Genomic DNA, 17,690 nt, shown 5'->3' on the forward strand with positions numbered 1-17,690 from the left:
TCTGTCAGAGTCAGTTACGTCAACGTTTATAACACCATAAACACGTTTAGCTAATCTGGAAACTCCCTACGGAACAAAACCAAAGAAGGATTTTTAGACGTAGTGACTGTTGAATAAAGTGATGAAACCGACCGTCCCAATGCAGAATAAACTTTAATGTTTTCTACAGTTACTTTAACAAGTAAAAAAGCTTAATGTCCACAACTTGAAGAAAAAAAAACCCTCAGTGATGAAACAGACCGTCCCAATGCAGAATAAACTTATTATTTATTCTGCTATCTGTAGCCTGTTCTTGTCTAAAACATAATTAACTAGAACGGGCACTCGGTAGAGCGCATACCTTCGCATATCACAAGATTGGGCATTGAATTATGAACATTTTGGCATTAGTTGCATGCCAATTGCATACAAATTGACCGTGCTATGGTAAAAAGAAGATGTTGACCTTTCCATGACCTTGACCTTTGACCCGATTGATCCTAAAATCGAATCAAATGGTCCCCGGATAATAACCAAACATCCCACCAAATTGCATGCGATTCAAGAAGATTTTGACCTTTTCATGACCTTTTCAATGCGAAGGTAATCAGCAAACAAAGACCTCTTATTGCCAAATAAAAATCAGATATCACTATGAGAAGACGATTTTTCGTGATTCTTACTATCTTTCCCTGTGAACGTCTTGCTGTTGGTCTTCTGCAGTTGCAGGTGAGACACACGGTTTAATAAAACATATATATTCATAATGAACCAATCAGAAAAACTGAATTGAGTACAAACGATAAAACTGCACTTTTACTTTTGGGGAAATTAGAAATCTAATACCCCTCCCACCACATATTAAGACATTCTGTATTCCTGCACTTGATCTGCTGAGATTCAAGCCACTCGTACAGAGAATTTCATATTTCCAACGAGGAAATATGAACTTCACAAATGCAAATCTGCTGAGTGCGAGCTAACTCATGAATTCATTCTTCACCGTGAACAGTGAAGGAGACACAAAGCTCGACTGCTGAACCGTTGCTGTTTCTGTTATTTTGGCTCAGTTCAGTCTGCTGTGTCATTAACTTGTTGTTATGGTAACAAGGGCAGAGGTCACAGACCGAGACTATGACGCTGGGAAAGAAGAGAGGACAACCCTCATGCCTCCATGAGGACGCTTTGTTTTCCTCTCGCTTAGTGTTCTGTTTAAAGGGGCATTTTACAAGTTTACATCCTGTTAAAAAACCTGTATAATGTTTTCTGTGACTTTCTACAGTCCAGGACATTGATGATGTCATCAGGGTTATCTCAGAGTGGGTCTTGGACACAATGTTTAACCCTTGTGTTGCCTTAGGGTCATTTTGACCCGAATCAATATTACACCCTCCCCCCGCCTTAGGATTAATTTGACCCCATTCAATGTTTAATGTCGGTGTTCTTTCGGTAGTCAACAAACAAACATAAAGTGCCTCACACTTAAACTTGGAAAACAATATTAATTCTAATAATTTTCTGGAGGTTTTAATTGCTGGCGTCAAATTGAACCCAAAGGGTAAAATATGTTAGTAAATATAAAGGTAACAGGAGGGTGAAACATTGAATCGGGTCAAAATGACCCAAAGGCGGGGGGAGGGTGTAATATTGATTCGGGTCAAAATGACCCTAAGGCAACACAAGGGTTAAAAGAAAAAACCTGTGTGACATACGGGTGGACATGCGCCTGAAATATTTGGCAGTTTAACCCTCCTGTTACCTTAGGGTCAATTTGACCCCATTCAATGTTTAATGTCGGTGTTCTTTCGGGTCAATTTGACCCCAGGCTGTTTTTCACTGTGTCAAACTTATAAGAAATATCAACTTTTTTATATATTTAAAGGGCTATTTATGTAGTCAACAAACAAACATAAAGTACCTCACACTTAAACTTGGAAAACAATATTAATTCTAATAATTTTCTGGAGGTTTTAATTGCTGGGGTCAAATTGACCCCGAGGCTAAAATATGTCAGTAAATATAAAGGTAACAGGAGGGTTAAACATTGAATGGGGTCAAATTGACCCTAAGGCAACAGGAGGGTTAAAAAGGTAGAGAGGGTCTAATGATGCATTATGGGAATTATTATGAATCCAGTGATTTTAGAGTTCTATTGCTTTAGTTTTACCTTTTTTAAATGTTCCTGTTTCAAGTTTTCTGGGAAAGCCAATACTGAAGAGATGGAGTTCCCCTTTAAATGAAGTGGATTCTCTGTTGGGATGAGAGTATTTATCTACACAAAATATTTAAGTGGTAATGAAATGTAGCCGTATGTCAAATCATTAATACTGCATCAGGAATCAACGTCCCCAAGACACAAGATGTGTGTGTGTGTGTGTGTGTGTGTGAGAGGAGTTCGTCAAGTTGTTTGCAGACGTTTCCCTTTTTCTCTTTCTAACCCATACTTCTTCCCTTTCCCCCCTTCTTCTCGGATGCATAAACAGGTGAAGCCTGCAGGGTGGAGCAGCTGTTGCCGTGTCGCCAACTCAGCAAATCAGGTCCTAACCAGCTCCCTCTAAACTCTGCACAGCTCACAGGACCTTCACAGCTCCTCATTCCCCCAGCATGCCCAGAGCTGCTGGTTGTTTAGGCACAACACCCCCACCTCAGTGCTGGTCCCAGCCGCCTGTCAGGGTCACAAATACAGCAACTTGACGGAGGTGACGGTGAGCCGACGGTGCATCAACACCGATACGATACGGGCCTGGGGGATGCTGAGCACGCCCCTGTTTCCGTCTCAGAGAAAGAATCCTGCCTAAGAAAAAAGTAACCTCCCTCATCGGCCCTTTTGTGGGGTGGCTTTAGCTCAGTGGGGTAAGAGGGCCGTCCTGCAACCGCAGGGTTGTGGGTTCGATCCCCGCTCTCCCCATGGTTGTGCAAGTGAAGTGTCCTTGCACACAACCCCCCCCACAGTGCTTCCGGGCGGCGCGCAGCCACTGCCCTAATAACTAAGGATGGGGTTAAATGCAGAGAACTAATTTCCCCTTGGGGATTAATAAAAGTGTATATTCTTTTATTCTTACGACTGACGCTCCATCTTCACATCCCCCCCTTTCCCCATTTGTTACCCCCACTTTCCCTCTCTCCCTCTCTCCCTCTCTCCCTCTCTCCCTCTGCCGATGCCCACCGTCCGACTGTCTGCTGCTGCAGCTGTCGCCAGCCCGGCCACCATCACAACACACCAGGGAGGAGAAGTGGAAGAAGAGACGCAGGGAAAGCAAGAGAGGCGGGAGTCAACAACTCAGGAGGTACATACTGTGTACATAATGTGGGAGGTGGTGGTAGTGGTAGTGTGTGTGTGTGGGGGGGGGGGGGGGGCATGGCGGTTTGAAGATGCTGAATGGGGGAAGGGATACAGAAGATGAGAAGAGGAAGGAGGCAAGACAAGGACAAAATGACAAGAGGGAAGAGCTGCAGAAATGAGGGCAGTGAAATATGGCAAAGAAGCAGCTGAAAAAGGAGGAATAGGAAGAAGAGTACGAAAAAGGCAAAACACAGAGAGTGAGACGGAGGAGAAAAGGAACAAGCACGACGAGAAAGGAGGTAATAATGAGCAGATGAAAAGATGCGGGCCGATAGAAGTAAAGAGAGATGACTGGAGGGAGAGCTTTTGTCATTTTCCTGGCAGTACATACCAGATGTCTCTCAATAGGTCTCTCCATTTTCCTTTGTTTCTCGTTTCTCAAAAGATTTTAAGCAAAGGAAGACATAACATTTCTTTAACTTTAAATAAAAGTCTATTTAGTTTGAAAAATTCAAACGCAGAGGCATATAGTAGATTTACAGCTTGAAAACTAAGGTGTTGTTTCTCTAAAAACATTCAGTTTAGTTATAAGTAATATCAAAGTATGGAAAATGCTTCACTGAGACACCGCAGAGACAACTTGAAGAAAATTTACAGCATATTTTAGAGCTCATAAACACTCAATTAAGACTAAAAACTGACTGGTGAAAAACATATCCCCCATGCTTTGATATGGAGGCCGTAGTGAGTATGCTCCCATGTCATTGATACTCTGTTTGGCTCCACTGGTACCACCACAGGCCATCGGGGCTCTAATCCTGAGCAGTGGCACAGTTTCCCCCTGCAGACATTTACTTTGTCTCCTCACAAACACAGCTGCCAGATTCGTGTGACCAGACAGCCGCTCTCTCTCTGAAGAGATTGAGGTATTAAATGAGTCGGCTTTCTCTTGGCTCTTTTTGCGTGGAGAGATGGTGTGTGGTAAGAAAAAAGGGGGTACTTACAGTGTTGGAATGTATAGAGAGATTTAAGCTTCTTTTTTTTCTTTTTCGTGAAAGAAGACAACTGAAAGATATTATAAATCGACTCAAAGTCCAACATCACCATTTTGTTTCTGCAAAGATGATTCAGGACCAACTCTATGTCTTAAACCCTTTTGTTGAGTTAGTTGCAATTAAGACGGAAAAAAACGTTTTCACCAGAAGCTCCGTCTATTCTTTTTATTAATTATGATGCAAAACATGCACCCACAAACAAAAACAGATTGATTTAACGTTTACGTATTTTTTCAGACTTAAGTTTTTCACTCGTCTTAAGATGAGTGGGAATTAAATGAAAATAAAGTCCTGTTGAAAGAAGGCTCTTCCGTGAACACAAAACTGAAAAGTCACTGGCTGCACCAGATGTTATTGATGAAAGCAATAACACATTGGAAAAAGGAGCAGTATTTACTATTGCATGTTATTTTAATTAATCTAACATCCATAGATCCATATCTAAGGACCGGAGCTCTCAGTTAACGTGTACAACATGACACCGTCTCTCCAGAGGGAATACAACATAAAACATGACTTTAGTATTAACTCCACACACTCAACATACACATGTCTGACTGAAGTGTCCTGGACTTGACTGCACGATGAAAGTGGGCTCGGGGGCCACCCAGCGCCCTCTCTGCTTGGCCCGACTCCCCACTCTCCGTGCCAGGCTGCTGGCCAACAACAATGACCCTCTAAGAGCAGAGTTAACAGCCACCGAACATACCACCGCCCCGGAGGTGCCAATGTGAGTGTGAATGTGTGACATAACTGTGTTCCTCGCTTTGTCTACTGAAATGTACAGCCCCCCCCCCCCCCCCCCCATATATATATATGGGCTTGTATTCAGGAGCGTTATTCAATTGATAGCTTCAGTATCAAAAGAGAGACACAAATGTATTTTCTCCGTGGTTTCACTTCGTCATCATGACTTTCATTTCAGACGACCTCTCGTGCCGATGCTTCTCAGACGCTCCGTCTGACTGGAGAGCTGAAGTGACTTGGAGGCGATGATGAGGAAAGGCGCTGCCTGTGCCGTTCAGCGTCGGTGTTGACCGCACTGCTGTTGGCCTGTCTCCTGACTCAGAGTCAAATTAAATAAACTGTTGGGGCTGCTGCAGACCTAGAAGCTATAAGATCCTCCGGCCTTCTGTCTGCTTATGCAACTACACTGCAGTTACATAATCCACCTGTGTACAGTGTGTGTGTGTGTCTGTGCAAATCAAACAGCAGTACATATATTGCACACATCAATGTGGTGTGTTTACGAGCTCCATTGAATGAGAGCAGCGGGGATTCTTCACTTGCGCCGAATCCACTCTGTATACTGAGCGGTGGAGAACATGGTGTGTGTGTTTGTGGAGGCGTGCATGTGTATTCATTCGCAGCCATCGTGCAGCCATTGGCCGGGTGTCACTGTTGGGTTGTGTTACCGTCGCTCTCCCCGTGTCTCTCACTCACCGAGACCGACTGAAACTCAGCGGTGTTTCCATGTGACGGCCTGGGAGAGGCAAACATCTGGTAGCAGTGTGCCGTATTCACGTTGTGCCAGAGAACTGAAAACAGTCCAAAGTCCTTCCAATAATCCTGACACTCTTCACTGTTCGATGTTATCAGCCATCAACCTGCGTCTTCAGTCCACTACTGATGAGAAATGCCTGTAAATCTCAAATTAAATGCCCCGACACACACTTTTACCCACGTTTGAAAATAGAGTCGTGGAGACGCTGAATCTCAACAGGACAGGAGAGGTCTCGTCTGAATGGATATCGCCAACAAAAGTACGAATTCAACAAAAATCAAGAGCATCACCACACAGTCAGTCACTATGGGGATCATTGATATATCTCCACCCAATTGTAAGCAATCCATTTTTAAGTTTTTGGGAAGTTTTATTCTGGTCGAAAAAGTACTGCAAATATATTGACTCAAACGGCAATGCCCAGAAATTTACTGTTGAAAAAAAATGCTTGTCAATACAAATAATTCGTTTTAGTAGTCAGATTATTACCTAAAAAATGCTTTTAAACGACTGGATATAAAATGTGCCTTTGACTTGAGGCTTACAGTGCAGACGGACACAGATAGTGGCAAACTGCAGTCCATCACGGACGTTAGCCTTAATCTGCAGCCCGCTCACTGAGATAAATAAGAATGGTTTGACCTCCTCTCAAACTGGCCTTATACTTCTCCCTATTTCTGCCTTCATTTCTCCCTCCCTCCCCCATCCATCTATTCCCTTTCCCAACCCAGCCTCCAGGGGTTTCTCCACAGCCACTGCATTCTTCTACCCATCCCGCCTCGCTTACATCCATCTCTCCGCTCTGTCATTCATGGCCTACAGTCGCCCCTCGCTGCCTCGATCTCCCATCCCCCCCCCCCTCCCCCCTGCAGTGACTCCCGTCATTGTGAGTCCTGTTCCCTCGCCGTGTCTTGGGCTGCTGTGTGAGAATGGGGTCATTGTTGCCCTGTTGCGGCGTGTGCATGAGTGCATGAGTGTATGTGTACGCGTACATGCGTGTGGTAGTAGGAGTGAGTTCTCTGCTCTCGCGCCAGCATCTCCCGATGTCCGACCTTCACACTCCACTGCACGCGCACCAAGCTTGCAGACATTCCCACATGAATATAAAAATGGAAACACAGCCTGCCGCGTTATCATTCTGTCCAAGAGCCTAATTTCCGCCAGTGAGCACGTTGCCCTCACATTTCAAAACCCTTAGAATGTGGTCCATGTTACACCTTTGTAAATCACAGTAGCATCACAAGCCATGGCGTAACTATCTATTAGACTTAACTGCCTATCTTTTGTAAGTATGCCTTTGTTTTATTTAGGTACAGATATGTTGTAGTATTAATACAGTTTAGAACTAGAATGGGCACTCGGTAGAGCGCATACCTTCGCATATCACAAGATTGGGCATTGAATTATGAACATTTTGGCATTAGTTGCATGCCAATTGGACAAAAATGTATCGTGCTATGGTAAAAAAAGATGTTGACCTTTCCATGACCTTGACCTTGACCTTTGACCCGATTGATCCCAAAATCTAATGATCCCCGGATAATAACCAATCATCCCACCAAATTTCATGCGATTCAAGAAGATTTTGACCTGTTCATGACCTTTGACCCGATCGATCCCAAAATCTAATCAACTGGTCCCCGGATAATAAACAATCATCCCACCAAATTTCATGCGATTCGGTTCAATACTTTTTGAGTTTTGCGAATAACACGCATACAAATAAATAAATGCCGATCAAAACATAACCTTCCGCATTTTCAATGCGAAGGTAATGAGTATGATTATCTTTATGAATTGTAATAAAAAAAGAAAAGAAATGCACATTGTTATCATGTTTTAAATGTTTGAGCTCGAGTTGGGCTGTGTTGTGTTATTTAGGGGAAATATGATTTATTTCAGGTGTGTTGTCTATGTCACGAAGCGGGTTATCTTAGCAAGCTAACATTTGGTTTGTTAGTTGGTTCAATTAGCTTCATAACAAACTGGCAGTTTGATACTGGTTGTGAAAATCTAGCGAAGAATAAACTCTCCGTTAGAGCTGGTGTTGATCTCTTGATTTTCCAAAATCTCCACATACGTGAACATAACTTCTCAACAGCTGGTGTAAATAGCTCCTGGTTACTATCACGGAAACCTTTAAGTTGGGTTTGTGCAGTATAATGCAGAAATGTCCCCCAACGACCAAAACTGAAACTAACCTACACCCTAAATCGATAGGAGCCATACCCACATATACATTCCACGGCCATTAAAGACTGTGTTACCAGCTTCTTCCTCTCTATTTGGTCGGGTGGCGAGCTCAGTTAGTCACAGTCTCGGCCTCCACCGCTCTGTCTCTCCGAGGGATTATCTGCCCTCCACGCTAATCCTTTCCTCGACAGACTCGCTCTCATATTCTCACACACACACAGCCAGATGCAGGCTTTTCTAAGGCAGCAAGTTTGCCTTATCTCGCCTCGCTAATCTGTTAACGAGCTATTACATTGTGCGCGGTTGTTCATGTCATGGTAGCAGCTAAATTAAAAAGAAAAAACCTCAGAGATCCGTTCCATTCATTGGTCTCATGGACAACTCAATGAGCAAACAGCATAGGCTCCTACTTGACGAGCCTGCTCCGAGACACGGCGTTCGCCATTATACAGATGATTGTTGACTGTGTAAACATGGCGTCCATTTGAAGCTACAGCGGTCAAAACAGCAGCTGAATTCAACCGCGCTGGGTCTTTATTGAGTGTTTCTTTTAGACTCTGCTGTTACAGTTAAACATCACATAAGCTTTATCTGAGCATACCATTACAATTAATATTCAAATTTGTATTAATACGAGTTAAGATACATTTTTATCCAACAGCAGTGAGAAGGGAAATACAAATATTAGCTGTGTATTCACAGTGAGACAGGTTCCATATGGTATTTGTTATATGACTGTCCTGTGTCTCACTGCGACAGGCGATCAGCTCACCTGTATTGTCTTACCTGCAGCTGACTCAAAGCCTCGATATAAAGTGTCAGTAACGTCCACAAAGGCCCGACCGTAAAAAGGAACTGTGACTCAGTCCCATATCCTGGCAGTGGTAACTAGAATGGGCACTCGGTAGAGTGCATACCTTCGCATATCACAAGATTGGGCAATGAATTATGAACATTTTGGCATTAGTTGCATGCCAATTGGATACAAATTGACCGTGCTATGGTAAAAAGAAGATTTTGACCTTTTCATGACCTTGACCTTTGACCCGATTGATCCCAAAATCTAATCAAATAGTCCCCGGATAATAACCAATCATCCCACCGAATTTCATGCGATTCGGTTTAATACTTTTTGTGTTATGCGAATAACACGCATACAAATAAATAAATAAATAAATACACAGCGATAAAAACATAACCTTCCGCATTTTCAATGCGAAGGTAATGAAGCAGATCAACTCAAGGTCCTCTCACTCATTAGTTCTGGAGCTTTTGACTGTAGCACACAGTACTCATCAGCAGATTAAGTTTGTTCAGTTGCCATGGACGTGTAGGTGTTTCTGATCATAGGACTTCTCTTCCACATTGAATTACATGTAAATAAATGGGCTTAAAGGTGGTCTCTGGTCATATCTGTGTTTGAGTTTGCTGTCACTCTACCTCTTTATTAATAAACAATAGTTACATATTTTCAAATGTGGCCTAAAACCAAAAGTATACAAATCCAAACTAGTTCATGTGAGTGAAGTGACCACAAACAGTAGGAAACACACAGTTGCAATATATTCTATTATTCTTTTATATATTGTTCCATTTCATAATCTGTGCTTTTGGGAACATATTAACATGAGTTACATATATATATATATATATATATATATTTAAGTATTGCATATAAGCTGGTGACATTAATTGACCTTAGTTGTGGTTCATAAAACTATGTTAATTAATTATTATGTAGCCTTGCAATTGTAAACAAACATAACATTATTCATATTAGGATATAAGGATTTCCAAAATCAATATATTTTCTCATATGGTTCTGAATTAATTAGTTCATAAATTGATTAGTCAATCAAATAACTTCTCATTTTATTAGCAAAAATACCAAAATTGCACCAGTTTCTCAAATGTGATTAGTTTCTCTTTTCTTACTGAGATATTAAGCTGAATGTATTTTGGTTTTGAACAGTTGATCAGATAACAACATTACATTTGAACGTGTCAAATTCCGTCGTCTTTCAGCAATTTAAAGAATGAATTGATTTTACAAGAAAACAAACAACAGACTAACTGTTAGCAAAAGTTGCAGCCTTGTCTCGCACTATTATGTCTATAGAGATCAAGGGCACTCTGGATCTTTAACCCCACGTGTCAATCGAGCCAATCAAAGAGGACTGGTGCCCTATGCTTTGAAAAAGTGGCTGACCTGGGATCAGAGAGTCAGGTAAGGCATGAGCACGGGGGCTCTGACCTGAAAACCCACGGACATGCTGTGACATCACTCTAAGGAAGTCATGGTAATCAGATTATCCCCGTTCCACAGATTCACTCCCCACTGTGCGCCTTAACCGACCTACAACACTAGAATAAAGTCTCACACGTGGACACGCCTATTCAAATCTTGGCTGTGAAAAAATTAGATGAAAGCATGCGAGTGAGCCAAAAATACAAAAAGATCCGTACGTTGTCAAATGTTAGCAAAGCTTCAACCACCCTCAGAGCCGATGAGCTGTGTCACGTTTTGCCTTGATGAATTATTTTGAGGGAGAATGAAGATAGAGCCATCATCTTATTGTACGATTGTGTTTCTACTGAGCGCAGAAGCCCGATGGAAGGCAGAGGAGCGGCTCAGGGGCCTGAGCCGCTCTGTAACCGCAGTGATGCCAAGTGGTCGGCGGTTTCAAGAGGACACCTGAGACCAGCGCACCTGGACAATGAGCTGAGGTGTAACCTAAGACTGAGATGAACCGCTGTTCATCCTGTGCGCTCCTTCTCTTGTTCTTTCTCACCTCTCTCTCGTCCCCGAGCTTATCTTCCCGCCATAACCTGATCTATTCCACGCTGTTATTCTCCCAATCATTTCAACTCTCCAACTCTGTTTCTCTCTCTCTCTCACTTTCTTTCCACGCTTCACCCTCCTGGGCATCACCAGGCTAACATCCCTCAGTACATGGGTGTGAGTCACAGTCTAATCACACACTTGACAATTAGCACCCACACATTTTCAGCCATTTTGCAGGGTGTAAAACAGGGTCCGAGCCCTTCGAGAGAAATCCCTGCACTTGTTCAGTTGCTATTTTCACACAGACAATACTCTACATCGGGGAACTGACATATTGTGCAGCAGCTGACAGCAGCGAGCAGCTGTATGAGTCAGTCACACCGAAGGAGTGCCCGTGTCACCATGGAAAGGCAGCGCTATGGCGTTGTTGCCGAGGCTCTGCTGTCCAATATGCATCTGATCCTCCATCGTTACTGGGAGGAGGGAGACATGGAAGGAGGGTATGCATGTTTAAGACCGACTGAAGGATTGGAAATTAGGACATATTTGGGAAGATGAAGCAGCGAGTGCGTTCAAGTTACACTTAAAAGGCCTTTCTTCTGCACGCCGCACACTCCACCCATATGTGGATACTCTATCCCGCATTTTTTGGGATAAACACACACACACACACACACACACTCTGACCTGCACGTATAGACACACAGATCACATGCACTTAAGATGCTCGCGGTGTGTTATTTCTTTCATAACTGCAACTGTGTCTTTAAACAGCAAGTAGAACAAAGGACCAAAAATAGCCCAGTGAGTTGCAGAGCAGATCTGCTCTCCTTGAGGAGGGGAGGAAAGAGGAGGAGGATGAGGAGCATGAGGAGGTGCAGAGAGAGATGACAGGGAAAAGATTGCATACGGAGGACCAGCTCTCCAGGACTTAGGTCTGCCTGCTGGTTTCAATTTAAGTTTCTCATCCAGTGTCAGCTCCCAGAAAAAAACATCTATATTTTAATATTCAATGACAACACTGGATAATCACATTTCTGTTAAGTCATTGAATGACTGTTTGTACATTTGTAAACATCCACTTATTTATCGCAGAGGATTTAATACCAGCTAATTCAAGAAACTAGTACAAGTCAGTGTCAATCGCGAATAAATCGTTACAACAAAATATCAGATTATCCTCATTTTCATTGGTGCATTTGTTCCTTGAATAGGGTACTTGTCTTGTTTCATATTTCCATCTTTTTATCAAGTACTGTTAAAGAATGTATCTCTGCAGAAGGTGAACGGTTTTATCATTTTAAAGGCTGATAATAAGAAATGAGAAGATTGATAGTGCTTAAGCCAGGAGACTGTTAGGTTGTAATAGTTTATTTTGATTCTGAAGTCGTATGCTTTAAATTAATACATATAGGCCCAGAAAGATATTATAATAGGAAATATTAGGAGGAATATTATGATGAATGTATTATGAAGCATAAGGGAAAGACTGTTTTCTCTATGCAAATGATAAATGTAAATTGAAAGAGTTAATGTTTATACGCATGTCGCAATGTCGAAGCGGATAATAATAAGAAATGAGAATAGTGCTAAAGCCAGGAAACTATTCTATAAGTGTTAGCTTAGCTTAGCCCAAAGACTGGATTCAGGAGGAAATAGCTAGTCGGACTCTGTCCAAACTCAATCTTCTCCCAGCATCTCGCTGACTCAAAGCACCCAGACAAGAAATAGTCCATTCGCCATCTTGTCAAACATACATTCCGATTTCACACTAACTTTTATGACTAAACAAATGAGTTGAAACATGTTGTTGAGTGAGCTTTAGAGCCACGATAGCCGTTTCCCTCTGTTTCTGTTGTCTTTGTGCTAAGCTAACTGCTTCCTGGCTATAGCTTCATATTCACCGTATAGACGTGAAAGTGGTATCAATCTTCTTATCCGTCTCTTGAGAAGAAGCGTATTTCTATACATGTGACCTTAAAGTTGAATCAACAGCTCTTTAACCTTTATGAAGGTGCACTATATTAAAGGACTGTTGCATTACACTGCATTACTTTTAGCTATTTATTTTACATATGTGCTGCCTCACATATGTACCTGGTGCTGAGCCGTCGAGCTGTGAGTGAGACGAGGTGAGTTTTAGGTTCATTATTGACCCTGGAAATTATACTGGGACAAAGAATATCTTAGTCTACTTTGTTTAAATATTCTAGTGCTTCTGGCCACCTTTCGGTCATATGATAGCAGGGCTAGGATCCCCAACCTGTAAATAACACCTGTTATATCATTTTCGGTCACATGATAATGGCTGAAACATCACCATGACAACAGAGCAAACTCCATCCACTAATGAAGAGTCTCTCTGATGATAAGCGTCGTGTTTGCAGTACTTACTATTGCTGGACTTGAGGTCTCTGTGAATGATGGGGACGAATGCCTGGTTGTGCAGATAGTCCATCCCTGTGGCGATCTGGACCGCCCAGTTCACCAGAACCTTCGGGGGAACCTTCTTTCCGGCGAGCTCTCGGTTCAGAGCCCCCCCCCTGGCGTACTCCATCACTAAGCACAGGTTGGGCTCCCGCAGGCAGACCCCTCGCAGGGAAATGATGTTGGGGTGCCGGAGCATCCAGAACAGCCTGGCCTCCTGCCGCACGCACTCTGCTGTGGCACTAATATCCTCATCGGGGTCTTGCCTGGCGGCCTTTACTGCTACTTCCTCTCTTCCCCATACTCCTTTGTACACCTTCCCAAACCCACCAGCTCCAATCACCTCATTCAGGATGAGTTCTGAGAAGTCTATTTCTAAGGGGCAGTCACCCACCCCGCCTGCCACCAGCCCTCCTGCGGTCAGCTGCTGGTAGTTGGTGGCGTCCCCCCTTGTGACGTAGTTGCACGGAAAGATACCCACTTTGTCCTGGATCTTGCCTGTCCACCAACCCTCGTCCCCAGACACTTTGGAGTCTTTCGAGAGAACCTCAAGGAAATCCCCGCGCCGCAGGGTTAACTCCTCGTCTGCTGTGGCCTCGTAGTCGAACACTGCCGTCCAGTAGGGGTTGGGGTTGTTGGCGCCACAGCGGTGAGCGGGGTGAGAGTCTGGGGAGCCAGAGGAGGAGATGGTGGAAGACTTCCAGATGCTGCCATTCTCCACCTGCAGGACCGGGGCAGGGCACATCGGCGGCGGCGGGGTCATATTCGGGGGAATGGAAGAGGAGGAAGGAGTAGTAGAAGAGGGGGGCCTGGGCGGGATTAGGCAAGGGGGAGGCGGTGAGCAGCAGCCCCCACAGCTGGTGCAGGACAGGGGGGCCGCCGTGCTGCTCGCTCTGGCGTATGGGTTCATGGCAGCCCGACTGCCGTTTGACGCTGTAGGCCTGCCCTCGGTCAACTCAAGCACAAAATCCATACATGGCCCATTGACAGAGACGAGACGTCCTCCACCAGCAGTGGGGGGGAGAGGGGATCAGAGGATCAGAGAGCTGCAACTGCTCTCCCCCATCACCACATCTCGCTGCAGAAACTGTGCCAAATCCTGTCACTGGTTGCTGCTGTGCTGTTGCTAGCCAGTGTGTAAGTAACATGTATTCCCAAAGGCAGGTTGACTAAAGGACACCGTACAGCAATTGATTGTTTCCACAGGAAAGCTGCCACAGGTTGTCACAGGAGGTGTGAGGATTTGTTTATCTAAGAAATGGCAGGTCTGATGAAATCCTTCAGAAAAATGCCTTCAATGATTCCTGATCACTGGGCGAATTATTGCCTCTCGAATGCTGCATTCATTTGAATAAAACAGTTACATACTTCTTAACAGTGTCCTACTTTGATGTTATAATTCAGCAGAGTCCATTTAAACAAAAAACAAATCTGGATTCATGATTTGTAGCTTTGAATCTTTTGCCGCGATACACACATGACCTCTTCTGAAGTTAACATCAGCCCATTGGGGACTGGTGTCTGGACTCTCTTGGCCACAGAGACACAATATAATAATCTTAGAATGGAATATGGACTATTTAGGCTGCCAATAAAGACAGCAGTCTGTGTTTGAGCTGAGAGAAATCCTCTGAGCAGCGTCCTCGTTATTTCTCATGCAGCCCGGTGTAGATGCACCTCCCCCGCCAGCCATCTCCATGAACACGGGCTGTTATCTCTGCTAAATTACGTTTTGAAGGATCAGCGAATATTCGCCACACATCCCCCCAAAAAGCCGGTCCAGGCTGAATCCTCCACGCATGAGCCGGTTCAACGTCTATGAAAGAGCCCGTCCATTTTAAGACAGCTGGGGAATTACAGAAACAAGCCGGCGGCATGTATTCAATAGGGAGCTGTAAAGTGGCACCATGTTCAGCATCCAGCCAAGTTGGAGCACAACAAACCGGCCTCCGTCTCTGTGCAGCGGGCTGGTTCAGTCGCCTCTGCTGGGCTACATTTGAGATGAGCACGAGTCCACGGGGAGGGAAGACACTCTTCGTCACTGGAGACGGAACGAGGATGCCAGCTTTTAGATCCTGTTGCCCCAAGAGCGCGCATAGCGGTTTCTGATCATCAATCAATAGTCTTGTTGTCAAGGTTTTAATTGCCCACGACTTATTTAGCAAAGACAGTTAAACAGCACACGGCGGCAGGAAGGCGGAGAATATTGTCAACGAAGGTTTGCATGGTGGCATTGTATCATTAGCCTACCGCAGGCTCTCTCTGATCCGAGTGGAATAGATGATATAAGGCGATGACGGCTCCATGATTCCCTTATAGATAGACCAACCCCGATCTTCTTAATAATATAGCATAATAATAATAATAAAAATAATAATAAAAGTAATATTACTAAAATATTATGTATTATTATGGATGTTTCATCCAGTCCCAGTTGACGTCTTCGGCTCCAAACAGCCGTACTTTAATACGTAAACAATTAGCGTTTACTGTCACCTAACCTGGACACTGGCAGCCAGATCCACCGATATCGTCGCATGGGCGTGTGGGAACATCCAAGTAAAGAGATCCAGGTCAGTAACTCAATTTGCCCCCGGGACTCCTAGTTGGTGGTGCTGCTCATCCAGCTGTCCACTGGTCCGTCGTATTCAAACAGGCTATTCCTCCAAAGAGACGTGACGTCGGGAGCACCGAGCTGTCAGTCTGTGCGCTGACTTTGCATCCAAAGACACCGGGGCGCAGTCCCCTTACGTGAGAACAAGCGCTCCCTCTGTCACCGATCTACAAAACATAGCGATGGTGGAAGCGCGCAGGTTGTGTGCGTATTTACTCCCATCACGTGTGCGTAGATTCGGGCGCAGCTCACGGTGCAGGGCGGAGAGGAGGACGGCCTGATGATTAGAGCGAGACTAGACTGTCCTGGTGGTGGGAGAGTGCTGCGGCACTGTGGGTAATGTAGTTTATGAGGGCTCTCCTGCTGACCTACATCCTTATTGCAGCGCATTTGGCCAAATGATTAGCGATGTTACAATCTTAAAGGAATGTTGTCAAATTGATTTATTCTGCACTATATGGCATTTCCCTATGAACATGATCATGTATTTGTCAATACCTACAATATATAGTGATAGTGCATCACAACGACAGAGTGATTCATTCTCACTGGTAAATGCACATGGTCAAAGGTCCGCTAAAAATAGCCACAGCCCCCGCTTGCAAGGCTTGGAAATGTTGCTGAAGGATACTTGGGCAGTTTGAGGCAAATAACGGGAGAACAGTACCTAAGATTCCTGAAATACGCCGGAGCTGAGTTTCATGTCCACCTTTACCGAAATAAATACTATAGAGTATTTCATTTATGCAAGGACAGGATAAATGTAATGTCATAATGTGTATTAATATGCATAAAACTATATGTGCTCCTCAGAAAAATACATTCCAGTAATAGAAGTATATTCCCAGATATCATATGTTAAGCTATACTGACCCCTGGTGCCTAATGATGAATTACAAAGCATTTAGTGAGACATCTCTTTTATCAAAGCTATTACATTATCAACACCATCCTCTGATGCAGAGACAACTGCCGGAGATACAGACATCTGGATATCGTCTTTGGTCTGGTGTTGTCTCCTACTGTATTGTTGCTTAACAGACCGCATATCAGATATAATGCAGTTGGCTGTCTCTGTAAACATTTATACAATGTTAGTTAGACATAACATGTATAGTTCAACTCAATACATTGTATTTTGTTTTTCATTGTATCTTTATTATAAATACTAATAATGTTTCACCTAATTGTATGTATATTATATTATGTAATGTTTATGTTGACCTAACAGTATGTCTATGTGTAATACTCAGACATGGCCACAGGGGCGGCCCTAGCACATTTGGCGCCCTTGGCGAGCTTCACTTGTGGCGCCCGCCCCCCCCCCCCCCCCAAAAAAAATTTTAAACGATTTTGCACGAAAACGGAATTTCAACTTTCAAACGCTATTTTGCCCTGCAAGACTGAATTTCTTTCAAATAAACAGAACAACGATCGCAACAATGAACAAACATTAAATAAAGAACAAAATCCCTGAGAAAATGTCACATCTGTGCTGAACTACGCTCCGGCTACGCCCCCCTGATCAACGGTGCACATTCACTCCCTCATCGTGCCCAAAATAATGTGACTGCCTTTTTTCATCACTTTTTTTTTTTACATTGAATTTACATGACGTGGTCTACACTTCACGAAGGGACACATGATGCATGAATATGTTCACAGACTCAAAGCGCCACCTACTGGCAGATTTAGCTGGCGGATGTTAATCGCGCGCTCGCGGACAAGACATTCTCCGTGACTTCACTGAGTCACCATGGAAACAGTCTGCGCTTTGATGCGGTGACGTCGCTCGTAGTCGTGACGTCACGGAGCAGCGAAACAGAGTTTGTATATAGCATATATAGCAG

General features: G+C 43.9%; 1 protein-coding gene across 1 annotated transcript in view; it reads right to left on the bottom strand.

Annotated features, from left to right (window-relative positions):
* The window catches only part of map3k10 (mitogen-activated protein kinase kinase kinase 10), a 31,744-nt gene extending 15,714 nt beyond the window's left edge, over positions 1-16,030 (bottom strand). The window contains exon 1 of the mRNA XM_056441022.1: positions 13,194-16,030. Coding sequence (XP_056296997.1) covers positions 13,194-14,199 — 1,006 coding nt within the window. The 5' untranslated portion in view covers positions 14,200-16,030. The remainder of the gene's footprint in view (positions 1-13,193) is intronic.
* Positions 16,031-17,690: the final 1,660 nt, after the last annotated feature.

Source organism: Pseudoliparis swirei, chromosome 20, assembly GCF_029220125.1.
Source record: "Pseudoliparis swirei isolate HS2019 ecotype Mariana Trench chromosome 20, NWPU_hadal_v1, whole genome shotgun sequence".
NCBI lineage: Eukaryota > Metazoa > Chordata > Actinopteri > Perciformes > Liparidae > Pseudoliparis > Pseudoliparis swirei.